Source organism: Gossypium arboreum, chromosome 5 (genome assembly GCF_025698485.1).
Source record: "Gossypium arboreum isolate Shixiya-1 chromosome 5, ASM2569848v2, whole genome shotgun sequence".
NCBI classification, from domain to species: Eukaryota; Viridiplantae; Streptophyta; class Magnoliopsida; order Malvales; family Malvaceae; genus Gossypium; species Gossypium arboreum.
In genome coordinates, this window is record NC_069074.1 from 35570626 (window position 1) to 35585395 (window position 14770).

The following is a 14770-nucleotide window of genomic DNA, read 5'->3' on the forward strand; positions in this document are numbered from 1 at the left end:
CCCCCCTCCCCACGCCTCAAAACGAAGTCTTTTAGGGGGGAGAACCCGCGACCCGACCCGATTTGAAGGGGATTCGCGTGTTTTTAAGGCTCAAATGGGCTATTTGCGGTTTTGGTCCCTCTTTTTTGCAGCTCCATCGATCAGGCCCCATTTTCTGTTTTCTTTTGTTTTTTTAAATTTAGCCTTCAGATTTCGTTTGGTTTTCGATTTAGTCCCATTTTGTATTTTTTTTTCCTTTTTAAAATTTCACCCTATTATTTTTATTTATTTCTAATTTGATCCATGGCCTAGATAGTTGAAACGCGACACATAAGGACTAGGGATATTGTCCCATTTCTTCCTCGCGATTTTAAACGCATTTTATTTTAGTCCCTAGCAGCCTTCTATTATTTATGATTTACACCCTTTTTTTTACTTTGATTTTAATTTAATCATTGTCCTTTTACTTTAAACTGTTTTATCATATTTTATTTTATGTTTTATTTATAATCTATTTAGACGTTATATTTTATTTAGTTTAAGACTATTTATATGTTAATTGTAAATTTGTCATATTGTTTATTTTAAACTGTTTGTTTGTTTGTTTTAAGTTTTTTCTCTTCATACATTAATTATTTTAAATACATATATTATTTATTTTAGCTCCTTTTATGAACTGTTTTTTTAAATTTCTTTCCCACACACCTATTTTAAGTTTTTAAATGATATTTTAAATTGCCTTTTAAGTTATTTATTTTAAATTACTTTATATATTCTTATATTTTATTTTAAAATGTATTAAATGCGTTAATCCTTTTAATTTTTTATGTACTATTTACTTCAAGTTGTCATTTACGGTATTTATTTTAAAATTCATTTTATATATTATTTATTTAAAATCACTTTGATTACTTACTTTAAACTGCTATATATACCTTCTTTTAAACCCTATTTATTTATTTTGAAATGTTTTATTATTATTTACCTTAAGGTTCTTTATATTATTTATTTCACACTTTTATATATACATGTATTAATTATTCTAACTTTTTTATATATAATCCTTTTTATTTGTTTTGTATATGGTTGATTTTTTTAAATTTCTTTTGCATATTATCTACTTATTTAAAATTCATTTATTATCCTTTTAAATTGTTTTTTTACATCTTATTCATTTTAATTAACTTTATACTATTTATTTTTAATTGATTATTTAATTCATTTTTTATTATTAATGATTAGTATTTAAATGGTGCATATTGTGAGATTATTGCCATTGCGTGTACTTTAATTCGCTTATACGTGTTCATATTATTGTCATTCGCTTATGTAATATTTTATTCATGTATCATCATTCCATGTCGCACAATATTTTTATTTCATATCATCACCTCATGAATCAAGCTTCGTTACATTTATCAAATAAATCATTTTATTTTAATCCAAACAAATAACACACATCGTTTAAATATCGTACTCGCTATTGTTCAAAAACAAAAATTTTCAAAATAAGACAATGTTTCGCGTTTTGGAACATCGAGGAATTGTGGCCTAACTTACGAGGTTTTGGTTTTCTCGTTGATCCTAAATGGCCAAACATCCTTTCAAGTTTTAAAATACATGGAATTCCAATGAGATTTAAAGACAAACTTGCACTCGGGAGTTCATGGTATTGCGTCATAACTTACGGAATGTGATACTCCGATATCTCGAGACGAGAAAATCTTTAGCAATCATTTTGATCTAATTCAAACATTTTTTTTTAAATCGATGTTAATAAAAAAGAATTGTATGTTAAATCCATTCTCGATTTTCAACTTTCGACATTAAGACACTAACTAATCAATTCGGTACTAATTTTGGGCGTGACGAGGGTGCTAATCCTTCCTCGCACGTAACTGACTCCCGAACCTGTTCTCTCTAGTTTCGTAGACCAAAAATACTGTTTTTAATAAACTAAGATGTTTTATTAAAGCAAATGTGATATAATCACACCTAATAAAAATCGGTGGCGACTTCCATTTTAATCTTCGTTTTCAAACAAAGTCGATTCCTGTTTAAAAAAAATGGTTTTAACATAACATATATGAGCTGAGCATGGCATTATATTTCATCATGCTTCGGTAATTTTATTATGGCAAAACTTTTCCGCTACTTTCATTAATTTTATTATATGAAAAGCTTTGCCACTATCATTAATTTTTATGTGTCGTTAAATTTATATTTGTGTAAGAATAATTTTGTCAAGTATTATCATTGGAGTATAGTTCAAAGTTAAAAAGTACAATTGTATATTATAAAATTACTAATATTTTGTCGAAGTGTGCTAGGAATAAATATAATATGTAAAATTTTTCAGTTTTTCCAAGCACTCGATGAATATATAATATGAATAATGTTCACATAAAAGTTAAATATTTTAAAATTATCATATAATGGCTTTTTTTCAAAAGTACTCAAATAAAAAATTTCACATATTTCAATTAATTTGTAGTAAAATTAAGGAAATATTGACGTGTTTAGAATGTTACACATAATAATTGAATTATATATTGCTTGAAAGGAAAAAAAATGAAACCCTTATTTGAACATTTTTAAAAGATTTAAAGTTTATTTGATCATTTTAAAAGATTTGAACTTCATTTTAACAGTTTTGTAAAGATTAAATACTTATATAACTTAAATACTTAAATTTTTTTCCAAGACATATATATATGCCTAATTTTCCCTTTAAAAATTCTAACAAAATTAATGTTTACACCAACTATTAATCATCGGTAGCGAGGTGACTTGCCGTAGTCTTACCGTAGTTATTTAGCACCTCTCATCATTTCCAATACCACTCCTTTAGCAGCTTAAAACTAGAATTCATGGACACCAGCATCGATCCAAGGTTGAGTGCAGCAGCTCGATTAGGAAATATTGATGCCTTTTACGCTCTAATTCAAGAAGATCCGTACATGTTAGACATCATTGATCAGATCCCTTTCGTCCATACTCCATTCCATATAGCTGCACATGAAGGTCAAATTCATTTCGCAATGGAGAGGATGAAATTGAAGCCTTCATTTGCCAGGAAGTTAAACCAAGATGGATTTAGCCCCATGCATTTGGCACTGAGAAATGGGCAGATCAAGCTAGTGCTTCGACTGTTGAAGACCGATAAAGATCTGGTTCGTGTCAAAGGAAGGGAAGGGATGACTCTACATTACGTAGTTACGAAGTGCCCATTCTGAATGAGACTGCCTTACATCTTGCTTTGAAAAATGATCAGATCGAAGCTTTTAATATCCTTCTTGGGTAGCCTCTAAGGAACCGTCGTAAAGAAGCCTTTGACTTGGAAGAAAAAGTTGTGAATTGGAGAGACAATGATGAGAATACTATGTTGCATATTGCTTCTAGCAAGGGATTACATCAGGTATATATATGGAACTCTTTTCATGACCACAATATCGGTTTAGTGATTATTAAGTTCGATAAAGAATGTAATTAAAGCTGTTTCTACACTGATCTCCCAGGAACTCCTACTGTTATTAAATTCCCGTATTTTACCACGTATCGATGTAAAAGCTAAGAACTCAGAAGGCTTGACAGCTCTAGAAATCATACAAAATGTTCAAAGACAAGCGACAAACAGTGCCGAAGATGATATCACCATCAAGATTAAGCGCTTTAAGAAAAAAGTTAACAGCTTTGTCGTGCACGGACCAACTTGTCTGGGGAGATGCTCAACGCAACGCTGGTGGTTACGGCGCTGGTTATAACAGCAATCTACCAATCATCACTAAGCCCACCGGGCGGTGTTTGGCAAGCTGATAACACTAACAGTTCTACTAGTGATCCATTATTCCCTACCTCAAATAACGTTACTCTTCACTTCTTAAGTGACAAGGGTTACAATAAATCCATTGCCAATCATCTGATGGGAGAAGAATCGAGGAAAGCTGGTACCACAATCTTGGATCCTTTGGAGTATTTTGACGTTTGGATTCTGAATAGTCTTAACATTTGTGCTCTCGATTCATTTCACCTTATTCATTCTTTCCGATGTTTTAGCTTTCGTCCCGCTTTATTTGCTGGGCGTCTCCTACTTTTTGTCCATGACAATATTAGCCCCGTCGGCTATTTTGTCAAAAGTCAACATTTATTACATGTTTTTCTTCATTCTGGTGCCGTATTTACTAATGTTGGCATGCGTCTTACGGGTTTCGAAGTCGTCAAATTTCAAAGAAGCTATCAACTTACAAAAAGCTCTCCGCCGTGGAAGGAATGTTGGAATTGCTCAACGCTTGCGGAGGGTAATCTAGTTCTTTTTAATTGGCTTCTATCTTTTGTGCAATGTTAGCTTGTTTCATGTTCTGCGCACATTCATGATTTGTCTGGGCACGTAATAATTTTTTTTAGCATCATAATGATGATTATTATTTTAGTTCTAATAGTTTTTATTTATTTATTGTATGGAAATATTTTATTAAAAATATAAATTTATTTTTATTTTATTTTATTCTCTTAAGTTTGTTTTACAATCTATATCCGACGTTTGGATTATTTCTTTTAATAATATTGTTTTCAAGATTTAAAATGTATTCTTTCGTTTATTACTATATCCAATTCTTGTTGATAGAGCATATACAATCTTTATTCTACATTGCCAACCTTATTATTAGTTGGGTATAAGTGAAATTTCTTTTGTAGTCTCTATGACCTGTACAGGTTTTAGCATTTCTGAAGATTTATGCAAGCTATAATTTCTATTCTTGCACAAGATTTATGCAAATGATATTAGGAATGTATGGTTTTTAAATGTTTTATACTTATTTTAATAAAATGATAAAAATATATAAATTTTGATTAATTCGATTAACTAATCGTTTAAACTCTCTTAATTAAATTATTTATTATTCTACTAAATTATTTATGCTTTCAATTTATAATTAATATTGAACAATTTTACACAAATAAAAGTAAAAGAATAAGAAAATAAATGGAAGCTGGCCATTATCACTTCAAAGAAGATTTTTTTTCCTTTTATGTTTGAAAACTACCAAAAGAAGTTATATGCTTTTAACATATAGACAATGGTAATTGTTTTAATAATTTTGTAGATTATTTTAAAATATTGCCATAAACACTTTAATAAATTCAAAAGTTAAATTTGTTTAAAAACTATTTTAACATTGCCAATATTTTAAAAATATTTTTAATTAATATGTTTAAAATTTTAAATTAAATTATATTTAAAAAATGTTTTGTACTTTGAAAATTTTAACAGAATTTTTTAAAAAAAATTACTTTTAACATTTTTAACAAACATGTTTAAAACAATTTTAACCTTTTTAATTATTGAAAATTTTACTTAAAATTTTAAAAAGTGATTAAAATATGTTAAATGTTATGAAATCTATAATAAAAGAGTAAAAGAACAAGAAATGAGAGAACAAAAGATATTTTTATTGATCAATAGGGATGTTTACGACTCTTCTCCAAAGTCTATATTTATATACATAAGGAGTATAAATGAAATAAAACTCTACTTCTAATCAATATTAGAGTTCTAAAGTATATCAAACTTATCTTGATATTGATGGACATCCCCTTAATAATAAAATATTTACGACACTCTCCATTGGATAGATAATGTGTCTCATTAAAACCTTACTAAGATAGAAACCCTATGGGAAAAAAATTCTTAGTAAAGGAAAAATAGTACGCATCTATAATACATATAAACATGCTGCCCATTAAAAATCTTACTAAGAAAACCCAATGAGACAAAACCTCGATTAAGGAAAAAAATGTACAACATGTATTTACACCCCTCATGATAATATCACGTAATATCTCATATCTTACGTATCCAATCTTGAATATTAGCTTTAAAATGGATCACTTAAATAGAGTTTATAAATGATTGTATTATCATTCTTTTGGAAGTCATGTGTGAGACAGAATTTTGGGAAAATATATTTTAATCTTTTTAGGAGTTCCAACAATAATCATAGCAAACTTTGATCATGATCCTTCTATAAGAAAATTGTAACACCCCTTATTTGACCCGATTGTCGTGTCCAAGCTACAAGATGCTACATTCGTTGCCGGAGCAACCACAGTAATTTATATACCATATATCCATTTACACATGCAATTAATTTTAATTCACATTCATATTATGCTATATAATTATTTATAGGTCTCACATGAGCTTACGAAAGCTCTTTTTCTAACTCAAGGTCGAATTAGGACAAAATGTAAAGTTTTCAAAATTTTGGGCCAACGTCACGACATCATACTTTCCACATCGCAACATTGTCAACTCAATGAGTTATGTGTCGCATCTCGATGTTGTAACACCACTCACTTTCAGTCAAGGTCGAATTAGGACAAAATGTAAAGTTTTAAAAATTTTTGGCCGACATCAGGACATCATACTTTCCACATCGCAACATCGTCAACTCAATGAGTTATGTTGCAACTTTAGGCATCTCGATGCCGTGACACCATGCACTATCAATCAATGTTGTGAAGACAGGGTTTCATGGTCGTGACTTTGCCTCTGTTTTTGGTAATGAACACCTAGGCACATTTTTCAAGCTTTCAAACAAACACCTATATGCCTTCTTACATTTTACCACAAGCAAAACAACATTACTCTATACTATTTCATGTCAATTTAAGCCTATGAACATTTAGAACCAATCATTTAATATAATATACATCATTTGATCACAAATACCGATTGATCCCCAACACTACGTCTACAATAAGCATGTAACATCCTGATTTTGGGCTTAGTTGGAACAGTGGTTTCGGGACCACAAATTTGACGAGGAAAATTTCATTTTTATTATATTTTTATGGTCTACAATTTCACGGAATGATTTCGTGAAAATTTCGTTCAAAAATTTCGACGTTTGGGCACTCAATTTGGTCAAAAGGACTAAATTGTAAAAAGTGCAAAAGTTGAGTTTTACATGTTAGAAGTGTTTAATTGTTATGAGTTTTTAAATCAAAGGTCCTTAAATGGAATTAGACCATTTTGAAGTTTGTGGACAAAAATTGGACATGGATGGAATTTTTTTGAAAGTTTAGTAGTAAGGGCATTTTGGTCATTTGTGTATTAAATGAAATAAAATGGGAAAAATAACACAAAATGGTCGTCTTCTCCATATGGAGGCCGAAATTAGCATGGGGGAAGCCATGGCTAGGGTTTTCAAGCTTTCCAAGCTCAATAGTAAGTCCGTTCTAGCCCTGTTTTTCAAGTTCTTTACGTTTTTGGAATCCCGGTAACTTGATTAAGCTTATCTAGCAATAATTCAACCTAGGGTTCGTATTTGGAAAAATACCCATAGGTGAAATTTGTGTATTTTGGTGTTTTATGATAGAATATGAGGTTTTAAATTATGTTAGACAACTTGTGCTACTCGGTTTTAAGTGAAAACGAGTAAAAGGGCTTAATCGGTAAAAATACCTAATAGTCATAAGTGCATGTTAGAGTGAGAATTTGATGTTATCATAGAAGGGAAAAATGATCAGCATGTCATAAAACATAAGAATAAGGGATGAAGTTTAATTCCCGAGCCCAGGGGCAAAAGTGTAATTATGCAAAAGTTTAGGGGCAAAATGATAATTTTGCCAAATTTCGTATTAAAGGCTGTTATGATGAATGTATGTATTAAATAAATTAATTTGGTATTATAGATCAAGAGAAACAAGATTCAAGTCGTGATCGAGGGAAAAATAAAGTTTACAAGGAATAGGCTCAATTGCTAATATTTTGTATCGAGGTAAGTTCATATGATAATAATAATGCAATGTTATGTTTGAATTATATTTCTTACTATTTTTCCATATATTGTATGATTTAATATATTGGAAAAGTTGATGGAATGGTGTTTATGATGTGGAAATATGACATGAAAGAATGTTACATGAAATGCAAGAAAATGATGATACATGACAAGTGATATATGAAATATGTGATTTATGTTATGTAAATTCTTAAAAGCTGATTTGCTATTTGAGTTGTGTCTTATTATACTATGAATGGACAATTGGTACTATGGATAGTGAGATCGACACTTCGAGTAAATTCGTACATAAATAATCTATCGATTCTTTTTATGTTATTATATTTTGATATCATATGAAATGTGGCTGCCTATCAAATGGTTATTTGATGTAAATTATGAATTTAAATTGATTACAGACAATTTAGTAAAATGTTGAAAAGTGAGGAATTTCCCGGTTGAGCCTTCGGAATAAAAACGATACGAATGATCTATTGTGAGGTCGCATGTGTAGTATTAAGTGCGAGCTACTATGCGTGCATTCAAAAGCTGTGATCACGTGTGTAGTACTAAGTGCAGGCTACTACGTGTATCAGATGGTTAGGTCACGTGTGTAGTACTAAGTGCAGGCTACTACGTGTACCAGATAATTGGTCGTATGTGTAGTACTAAGTGCAGGCTACTATGCGTACTAGACAGCTTCGGCTACAAGTGTGGAAATGAGAAAATGTGCAGGCAATTGTGTATCTGTTATTATTCCGATGAGTTCAACGAGAAATCGATTAAGTGAAAATAAATGTGAAAGTGATTATGTGATGAACAAGTGCAAGTATATGTTTATTTAAATTTATAAGCAATATGCTCGATATTTGAGCGAACCTCGGTAAAATGGAATGGATTAAGTGAAATTGTGCAAAAGTGAACTTTAGTAGTAAAATAGTATTGGACAGCAGCAGTGCATGAATTTGAAAATTTACCAAAAATTTTGGAAGTTGAATTAAATTTCAAATAAAATATGTAATTAAAGTTTATTAAGTCTATTTTCACATAAAAGAAACAGGGGAAGCAAAAGAATTCCATATTATGTGATATTTGAATTCTTGTGAGACAGTATCTGAATGAATTCGAGATCCCCTGTTCTGACTTGGAAAAATTTTTAAAAATTATAGAAAAATAATTTTGGGGTATAATTTATATTCCTAGAATCTTGGATGAGTCTACTTTTAATAAAAACAAACGAGAACATCATCCGAGATTTGTACTATGAGATAAATAAATTTTAGTGAAGAAAGGTCGAAGCTGTTAAACAGCGAAACAGGGAAGACTTTGAATAATAAACTGTACTTATTGGCTAGACCAAAAATTCTGAAAATTTTATGGTGGAAAGATATATGAGTCTAGTTTTTGGGAAAATTTACGGATCTTAATTTGGAGTTCCGTAGCTCTAAATATAAATGGTTTAGTGACTGTTACTCAAGAAAATAGCTTAACCAGAACATGTGTAAATGTACAAATGAGTTAGTTTCATTGTGGGAAGTATGTTAGTAAATTGCTTATTATTATTTCATGTGAGCTTCCTAAGCATAAAGCTTACCCCCTCCTTTCCATTTCTTTTAGTGTTATCAGGTTAGCTCAGGGTTGGAGACCGTCGGAGGCCACATCACTCTATCAAGCCAACACCTTGACAGTATAAACACATATGCTAGAATTATCAAGTGAGTGGCATGTATAGGGAGCTAATTTTATAACGTGTGTTATTATAATCTGGCCAAATATATTGGTCTTTAGTGAGCTAAAGATTCTTACTTATAAATCTAGTTATTTATGTTATGTTTGATATTGGTGATGTGCATATGCTTGGCTGTCATGCATGGTTGGTAATAAGTTGTTTAAGTTGTTTAATTGATGAATTAAGTTTAGTAACACTTCGTGCTCGACTCCGGCGATGTTCTTGGGTACGGGGCGTTACAAAGCAAACATTATTTGATCACAAATACAGATTGATTTAGTTTTTTTTTTAATTGGCTATTTTAGTTTATTAATTTTCTTCCTCTCCATTGCAAATTCGACACATTTATTTAAGTCTCATCTCTTCACTTATATTTAACATTTATATTCATTTTTTAAAATCACAGAAACGCATGATAAAAAAATTTATAATATGGTTTTGCATTTTTTTATCGTTAAAAATACTGTGAAATTATATTTTTTTAACAAAAATGAACTAAATTACGCACTGTCATCTAGAAATTTAATGCTTTTTTATTTTATATAATAATTAAAAACATTTTTAAAATCATAATTAAATCAAACCATTGCTCGATGGCTAAGGAAGTTTGGAGGCTCGTTGTTCCCGCAGAGAAGCTTTCCAAGTTTTTTTCTGACTCCCTTCAAATTTGGTTTTACACTAATCTTTATTGTCATGATAAGTTGCAGGATAAGGAAGTTACCTGGTTGTGGCTATTTGGGATAGTTGTTTGGAGACTCTGGAAGAATAGGAATCTTTTTATCTTCCTAAATATTAATTGGACGGCATATGAGACCATTAAAACCTCTCTCAGTTGAGCTCAACACTTTGAACCGTTTCTAGCCTAAGCCAAATCTACTGCAACCAATTCTAGAATTTGTCATCACTTGGTTGATAATTGGGTTCACCTCTTTTCTGATGGAGTAGTCGCTAGAGATTCAAGAAATGCCACAATGGGAGGTGTGATTAGAGATCGAAGTGGCAATTGGATTTTGGGGTTCACTCATTATCTAGGTAGATGTTCACCTCTGGAGGTAGAACTTGATGTATGCATGCTCGGGGCTCCCACAAGTGCGAATCAAGATCCTATCGAGCTTCCAAAAGGTCCCATGACTCGAGCACGTACCAAGCGACTTCAAGAAGCTTTAACAGCTTTATTGATGCGAATTTGGGATGACACAAAGCCCTTTGACATTGGGGAAGCTATGGACAACTCTTTGAAGACTCATTGCATCTTTTCGCAAACCGATTTCAGCTCCTCTTCGCTACCCAAGCTTAACTCAGCTCCAATCAGCTCACTTGAGCTTGTTTCAGCTCGTTTGAGCTCGATTTAGCTTCTTTTCAGCTCGTTTCTTTTTCTATTTCAATAAACTAAGTTTTAACTTTATTTTAATTCAATTTGCTATAGCTCATGCCGAATTCTCTAGCTCAAATCAGTTCACTAAATGTTTTTGTTTATTTGAGCTAGCCGAATTTAATAAGCTAGTTAATTTTAATTTATTTTGTCCAAATTAGTTAAGTTGTTATTTAAAGTTTTTAGTTGTTGTTTAATTATGTTTAAATGATATAATTAAATGTGTTCATTTCTTTTGTAGGTTCAGTCGAATATGGGAATGCATTTAAGGCTAGGTGCATGTACGGGTTTGTTTAATGAATGAGAAGATTTATGCACGGCTTGGTTCAATGCTTGGAGGGAATCATGTTCATGTATATAGGTGGTATAATTACATGCATTTGGATTAATGAAGATACCTCTCTTTTGGATGGTACATATGCATGTATGGAGGGCATTTATTGCATGTTCATGAACGACTAGATTCAAGACCCCTTCTAGTTCTATGCATGACCGAATGTATGTGGGAGAACTATTGGTGTTCCTAAGCACCTATTCGGCCAAGAGACACTTCTTGAATGCTTCATTCATTCCATGGCCGAACCTAGACAAGCTATTGGGCTCCCAAGTCTTCACATTCATTCAAGTCACTTTGCTTACTCATAAAGCTGTCCAATGAAGTTCCATTCAGCCGAATCTAGCCTTAGCAAATTAATGACTTGTTCTAGATTACTCTAGTTTCTTCCTAGCTGAATTGCTTAGCTTTTAAGTTAGTTAATTTGACCATTCGGCTAACACATGCTAGACTATAAATAGTTTACTCATTTCTTTGTAAAAGGACTTTTTTGCCAATTTATTAATGAAACTTTGTTTCTGTGAGGTTGCTTCCTCTCATATCTCGTACTAGTTTCGAATACTTATCTAGTTGTGCTAGTGGCGTTTACAGGTCTTGTTTGAACTTATCACCATCTTTGGTGTTACGTTCACCTATCCTACTATCTATCTTTCCACCTTAACAATATAGGAACCGGGGTGACACTCTTTAGTGTTGAATCGCTCCTAATGTTAAGTTCTATAATCCATCCCCACCTTTTCGTTATTTCTTTCTTGTTATTCCCAAAACCCAATCAACTACTCAACACCCATCTTTGCTTCCCTTAGCCGAACCTATCACAACACACTTACTCCTTTTGGAACATCATTAGCTATCATCAAGCCTATCAAGCCAATATCTACAACCAAGGCCATCTTGCGAACGATTCTTCTCGTGGACGATCGGGCACATCGTGAATTCGACTCCATCACCCGAACCGGATCACATCAGAACTTTGGGGCATTCTTGATGGAATTCTTATTTTATTAAGCAAGGGTTATAAAAAATTTCGGATTCAAACTGATAATCTTGAAGTGGTAAAGGCATTGTCCATGGAAGTATCAGTAGATTCAAGCATTACCGTGCTTAGAAGAGTTAAATGACTTTTGCATTCTGAAGACCAATGGGAAATTAAGTATGTCACTAGGGAGTGCAATTTAATCGCAGACCAATTGGCAAAGATCAGTCTTTCTTGGAAATCACCTCTCCAGCTTTTTAAAGTACCTCCTGATTTAGTTGATACGTTTATTCAACAAGACAAAGCTTTTAGAATCTTTTAGGAGGTTTTAAGTTGTAATTTCGTTTATTTTTCACCAAAAAAATAGTTTTTAATACTATTTACATCTTAATAAATTTCTTTTGCAACATTTACATATGTAATAATATATTTAAAGTATTACAAAGATATTATATTTTGAAGAATTTATACATACAATAAAGTCATGCATCTCACAAGTAATAAAATTAGTATTATATAAAAGAATGTATGGGAGCATATATGGAAACTTTTAGTTTTGAGATAGTTTTTGAATTCCAAAATACCTCCTTTTTTAGTTATATATAAAGTCGGTCTCATTTCTAAATTAATTTTAAATATGGTTTTCTTGCCATTAATAATAATAATAAAGTTTTAAATAATAAAGAACTTTAAACATCATGTATTAAATTATAATTAAAATTTAAAACTAAAATCTCAACATAAATCACAAAATAATATAATTAAATGCAACAATAAGATATAATATCTCTTTTAAAAAATCTTACAAAAACATCTTTTAAATAAAGATTATCGATATATCTAAAAACATTATCGACTATGAAAACCTAATTAGTAAAGTTGAAAACAACCCATCAAACTTAAAATGATATCAACTTATAAAAGAAAAATATTTTTTTAAAAACTTTTTGCGTTAGAAACTAGATAATTACTAGGGACCTATGATACTTTCAGTATTGAATTTACTATTAATTTTCTAATATAGAATTTACTATTAATTTTGGCTTAAACTTTACATAAATTTATTTTGTAACTTATACATGTTATTATTACAAACAAGCATTTAATACTATTTAGATCTTAGTATTTCCAAAAATTTACATAAACATTAAAGAATATTATGTTTTTTTTACCATACTTTCCTAATTTTATGGTTAATAAAACTATGATCATAATTTGTTTCAATTAAATCATTTTGTTTAATATATGTTTATACTTTTATTAGATTATTTATAAAAATAAAATATATTTTAATTAACACATTATCAATGGTTTTAATACGATTTAAATTTTAATAAATTTTTTAGTTCAAAATATTATAAATAATTTATATAAATCGCATGGGTGAAGAAAACTAATTATGTATATATGGTTGTGGAAGCATGATGAGACTACTCATTGGCGACGCTCACATTAAATATATGTATATATTATGGCGAAGCTTACATTGATTCTATATATTATTGAATTGACGAAACTCACATTGAAATTAGTGGTGCATAATATGTTGGTGATATTGAAAATATATGTCACTACTGAAATTAGCATCATATTTTAGGAAGCATGATTAAAAGAAAAAAAAAAGCAAAGGATAAGAGTCCATCAAATTACTATGATATGTTTTTATATTTGTGAACAATAAGCATTGTATAATTATATAAGTAATTATTGATATATATCTCGAGTTTTATAAGAATAAATATTACACTCATATTTCATCGCTAAATATCTTTCAATCTTTTCAGAAATGTTTTGATGAAGATATAATAATACAGACAATTTTCTCTAAGCTTCGCAAGGATATATCTTATGAGACATACTTTAATGAGATAAATATTACTTGCCAAATTAGCAAAGCCTCTCCAAAATACAAAGCTAAAAGAAGTTATAAATTCCCACCTTCAATGATATACATATTCCTTTATCTTGATATATTTAATTTTTTTTTTATTCTTTTCAATTAATTATTGGTGTCATTTATTATTGTCATTGCCATCAACTTTCTGATCCATGATTCGAATTCTACATTTTGGTGAGCTTCACTTTCCCTTAAAGAGAGGAGAATGATTTCCAACAGATAATGACATAAAATCTATACAGATTCTTTTAATCATAAGTAAAATCACTTTATGACCTTCCCTTTAATTAGGTGGGACAATTATTACACATATATTTATCCTCATTCCCATCACATTCACATCACCTTTCATAACCTTTCATCTTTCACCACCATTGTCTCTTCATTCTTTAAAGGTGAACCACCCATTAAACTAGCTCTCTACTAACTTGTTAACAAATATTATTTGAATGAATTAACTTACTAAAATTTTCACAAACTAGAATGAGTGAAGCATTTATCAATCTGAATCCATTTTTTTTAATTTTATTCCGAATGTATTTTTAACGTTCATTAAATATTCTTTTTCAAATTATATAAGGCAAATATTGAATATATAAATGAATACCAAATTCTATATTACAAAACTAAGGAAAATATTTTATTCCAAAGCTGAATCTAATCAATGAAAACCTCTAAGAGATAGAAACATTCAAA

At 30.3% G+C, this 14770-nt stretch overlaps 1 protein-coding gene across 1 annotated transcript; it reads left to right on the plus strand.

Annotated features, from left to right (window-relative positions):
* The first annotated feature begins 2849 nt into the window (after positions 1-2849).
* Positions 2850-3743, plus strand: LOC128292650 (ankyrin repeat-containing protein BDA1-like). The gene is made up of 3 exons (XM_053027537.1): positions 2850-3191; positions 3284-3397; positions 3498-3743. Exons 1-3 carry the CDS (start codon positions 2850-2852, stop codon positions 3741-3743), a joined length of 702 nt encoding a protein of 233 aa, XP_052883497.1.
* Positions 3744-14770: the final 11027 nt, after the last annotated feature.